The sequence below is a fragment of the Nycticebus coucang genome, chromosome 17 (assembly GCF_027406575.1).
Source record: "Nycticebus coucang isolate mNycCou1 chromosome 17, mNycCou1.pri, whole genome shotgun sequence".
Classification (NCBI taxonomy): domain Eukaryota; kingdom Metazoa; phylum Chordata; class Mammalia; order Primates; family Lorisidae; genus Nycticebus; species Nycticebus coucang.
In genome coordinates, this window is record NC_069796.1 from 89,126,903 (window position 1) to 89,131,520 (window position 4,618).

General features: G+C 45.4%; 1 protein-coding gene and 1 non-coding gene across 2 annotated transcripts; one reads left to right on the forward strand and one right to left on the reverse strand.

Moving 5' to 3' along the window:
• Positions 1-2,470: 2,470 nt before the first annotated feature.
• On the reverse strand, positions 2,471-3,418 carry LOC128568592 (olfactory receptor 56). Its single transcript, XM_053566232.1, has one exon. The coding sequence runs from the start codon at positions 3,416-3,418 to the stop codon at positions 2,471-2,473; it is 948 nt and encodes a 315-aa protein (XP_053422207.1).
• Positions 3,419-4,059: 641 nt separating this feature from the next.
• On the forward strand, positions 4,060-4,163 carry LOC128569441 (small nucleolar RNA U13). The gene has a single exon (XR_008375386.1). It is a non-coding gene; the product is annotated as a small nucleolar RNA U13 (small nucleolar RNA).
• The last annotated feature ends 455 nt before the right edge of the window (positions 4,164-4,618 follow it).

Below are 4,618 nucleotides of genomic sequence, written 5' to 3' on the forward strand. Positions count from 1 at the left end.
ATGCCGGGGCCACTGTGTGGTCGATATTTCCACTGTAATCTGCCAGTAGGCACACTAGAAGGAAACTGTAAGCCGGGATGAAAGAGAAACTAACCCTTCACAACCTCCTGTATATCCTGTCATAATCATCTCAGCAATGTTTTCTCATCCTAGAAGTGGGTTCCACTTTGCTAGCTTTATTTTCACATCCCCAGCACCAGTCTCCTCTCGCCTCCAAAGAAACAAGCAACAGCTGACTGGCCCCTGGGCTTCACCAATCAGGACCCTCCTCTGAATTTCTAGTATCAGAATCAACCACAAAGCACCAGCTCCTCAGAAGTGTGGGTCCCAGCTTTGCAAGCCATTCCTCTTCCCCTGGCTCTGGAGGTACCGGGCACTACCACAAGTTAGGCAGGGTAGCCCTCAGAGGTCAGGGCATCTTCTGAGGTATGAACACGGTGTGCTCACTGTCCACCCCTCAGACATTTGGGCTCAAGGGTTTCCTTGACTGTTTTGGTGATTTTTGTTTTTGTATTTATTTTATTGGTATGTTTTTGAGACAGAGTCTCACTTTGTGGCCCTCAGTAGATGCCAAGGCATCACAACTCACAGCAACCTCAAACTCTTGGGTTCCAGCAATCCTCTTGCCTCAGCCTTTGGAGTAGCTGGAACTACAGGCACCCACCACAAATGCCCAGCCATTTTTAGAGACAGGGTCTCACTCTTGCTCAGGCTGGTCTTGAACCCATAACCTCAGGCAATACACTGGACTTGGCCTCCCAGAGTCCTAGGATTACAGGCGTGAGACACCGCAAATGGCCCCCTAAAATCTTTTTAAAGGTGAGGTCTCACTACATTGCCCAAGCTGGCCTCAAGCAATCCTTCCCTTCAACCTTCCAAAGTGTTGGGATACAGGCATGAGCCAACACACCTGGCCAGCAATTCTTTGTTGTTGTTGTGGTGGTGGTGGTGGTTCTCCTGGTGGAACCATGAGCAATTCTTCACATTAACTTTTCTCTGTTAAAATAACTGATATGGTTGGGCAGCGCCTATGGCTCAAGGAGTAGGGTGCTGGTCCCATATGCCGGAGGTGGTGGGTTCAAACCTAGCCCCGTGTCCAAAAACCACAAAAAATAAATAAATAAATAAATAACTGATATGGTTATATTTCAAACTCTACCCTGAATGATATATAAATTATAAAAAGTAGTTTTATTGGGCAGTGCCTGTGGCTCAAAGAAGTGGGGTGCCGGCCCCATACACCAGAAGTGGTGGATTCAAACCCAGCCCTGGCCAAAAACTGCAAAAAAAAAAAAAAAAAAATAGCTTTATTTCTGTTTTCATTGCTGTCCTAATCTTCACCCTCCAAGATGGGTACAGTTTTATTGTTGCAGAACTTGGGAGTACTGAAAGGAATCTCAGCTGCACAGCAGATTTGGCTGGTGAACAATGCTTTAAAAATGTTTTCAGAAACAGTGTACATGACTTCATTTTGCTGCTTTCTTCTTGCATTCATTCAACAAATGTTTTATTGAGCAACTGATGTTTATAAGGCACTGGTAATACACAAATAAGCAGGTATCACCCAACAGGGATAAATTCCAAACAGTAGAGAATTTTTTTATTTATTTCTTAACGGAGGCCTTAGAAATCCTCGAATGGAACACATCAGGGGGCTAAGAACTATCTAAAAAAGATTACAGAGACTCAATTTCTGGCATCTACAATGCTTCCATTTTAAGACATCCATATTTATTGGTTAAGTCATCAAAAATCACATAGAAGGTATGTAAAAAGAACAGGACAGTTGTCACAGCCCCTAGTGGCCCCTATGGCCCTGGACTCGATTGCCTCAGGAAGGAACCAGGCGTCACGCGGATTAGAAGTACAAACTTGCAGGATAGCCCCGAGCAACCTCTGCAGTAACCTTTTATTGAGACAGCACAAGACAAATGAGGGGAGTATTAGACAATGACTGTGTGCCTAAGGATCACCATGGGCTCGGGCTCTTTCTCCGCAAGGAGCACCTGCAGATGAATCGCCCCTAGGGTCTGTACCCCAGCTGCAAATCATCTTGCTCATAGGTTATCTGGCTCTTGGCATCCTCTACAGACAGTGCCTAGAAATTACTAAGTACTCAATGAAAAACAGCTAATGCCAAGACTTAAGAAATAGAGTAAATTTAGTCCAAGGCTATTATAAACAAAAACAGTGACAATAACAGTAAAGCATTGCTTCTTCATGGAGCTTTACTTTTTCATGTTGTGATCTTTACAAAATCCCAGACATAAGTCAGATATCACGAGTCTCATTGTTTTTGTTGTTTGTACATGAATGTTCATAATGGGCTTACTTGTAAAGGCCAAAAACTATGAAAAGCCCAATGACCACTAACTGGTGAAGGGGAACAGGCACTCACCAAGGTCAGTGATTTACCAACATCATATGTGTTGATAAGAGCTGGCAGAGCCAGGCACCAGCGCCTTGGGGTTTAGCGCTGGCTGCGAATCCTGCAGTGGTCCAGCCTCTTCCTCAGGGCCCCCATCACATCCCGGTTCCTTAAGCTGTAAATGAGGGGGTTGAGCATAGGCGTAAGGACTGTGTAGAAAACAGAGACCACCTTGTCATGGCTGGGGGTCCGGTAGCCCCTTGGCCTCAGGTAGATGAACATGGCTGCCCCCAAAAAAAGGGATACAGCTGTCAGGTGGGAGGAACAGGTGACCAGAGCTTTTTTACGGGCCTGAGCAGAGTGAATTTGGAGCACAGTCCCCAAGATGCGAACATAGGAGGCCATGATGATGGAGAAGGGAAGGAGCAGCATGAAGACACAGCAAGCAAAGAGCAGGGTGTCAAAAAGGGACGTGTCTGCACAGGCCAGCTTCAATAAAGCTGGCACCTCACAGAAGAAGTGGTCCACATCCTTTGAGGCACAGTAGGGTAAGCTCATGGCTGCCACCATCTGAATCATTCCATCTATTATCCCAAAGCCCCAGGAGCTCCCAGCAATCCGAAGACAGACCCTCGGGTTCATGAGGACGGGATAGTGAAGTGGGTGGCTAATGGCCACATAGCGATCATAAGCCATGAGTCCCAGCAAGAGTCCCTCAGATCCTACGAGAGAGACAAAGAGGCCAATTTGTAGGCCACAACCCACAAAGGAAATGGACTTCCTGCCAGACAGGAAGTTGGCCACCATCTTTGGCACAATGGTACAGACCAGCATGAGGTCCATGAGGGAGAGCTGACTGAGGAAGAAGTACATGGGTGTGTGAAGCCGAGCATCTGTGCCAATGAGGAAGATGAGGAGGACATTCCCACAGAGGGCCACTGTGAAGACCACCATAATTGCAGAGAAGAGGACAAGGTCAGTTGGATTGTGGGAGAAGATGCCCAAGAGAATGAAGCCATCTGTGGAAGACTGGTTCCACCATAATCCCATAGCTTAATCATTCACAGTCACCTGAAAAAATGGGCAGAAAAATTCTGAAGTTGAGTGACATGTCTCTTTTGATCTCTGAATCCTTCTTCAGTCAGACATATCTTTTGTAATTCATTGGAGTTCACCAACATAACTCTGGGGCATCCAAGGGGACATTCTTTCATATTCTCATAACACAGATGACAGGATCTCAGCTAGTTCATGGAACTAGACTGCATTTGTGTGTATCCATACCAGGAAGAGTAGAAATGGGATTATTTTATGTGCCATAGGACTATTGGACAATCTTCCTTCAGACAAGTCTTAGCTTTGCCATATGACACTGACTCTTTTAAACTGGGATCATGGGGCGGCACCTGGGGCTCAGTGGGTAGATTCTGAGGGTGGCGGGTTTAAACCCAGCCCCAGCCAAAACTGCAACAAAAAAATAGCCGGATGTTGTGGCAGATGCCTGTAGTCCCAGCTACCTGGGAGGCTGAGGCAAGAGAATCTCCTAAGCCCAAGAGCTGGAGGTTGCTGTGAGATGTGACACCACGGCACCCTACCGAGTGTGACAACACAGCACTCTACCAAGGGCGAAAAAGTGGGACTCTGTCTCTAAAAAAAGAAAACCAAAAAAAGATGTACTTTTTATCTTTTTTTTTTTTTTGTAGTTCATAAGCAAGATAATTGGGTTTTCATGCACCTACATGAGATGTGCCTCCCACAAATCTTGTTAGAAAGTCAGCACATTACCTGTCTGACATGAAAAAAAAAAATCTGGGATTATGTGGACTTGGTTAACTATCTCTAGCAGGACTTGGACTATTTCATGCCCGAGAGATCATTTATATTTGTAATGATCAGGGAAGGAGACTTGAGGTCCTCTTTAGTCTTCCTCTTGTTCAGTTCAAAACTACTGGAACCATTTTTAATGCCTCTACTTTTTTTTTTTTCTATTCTCTAGTTCCAAATCACCAGAAAAAGCTCTTGGTTCCTTTTGGGTTTCTCAGGGTTTAAATAGCTCTTACCACCTCCACCATAATGACCCTTATCCAGCCACTGTCCTCTCTCACTGAATTATTGTCACCTCCCATCACCTGGTCTCCTGGTTTCTGTTCTTGTGCCCTTGGGTCTGTTCTCACAGTATTTCCAGCTATTCTGCTAAAATGTAAGTCATGTGACATAACTCTCCCGGAAAAACATATCAGCGACACACAA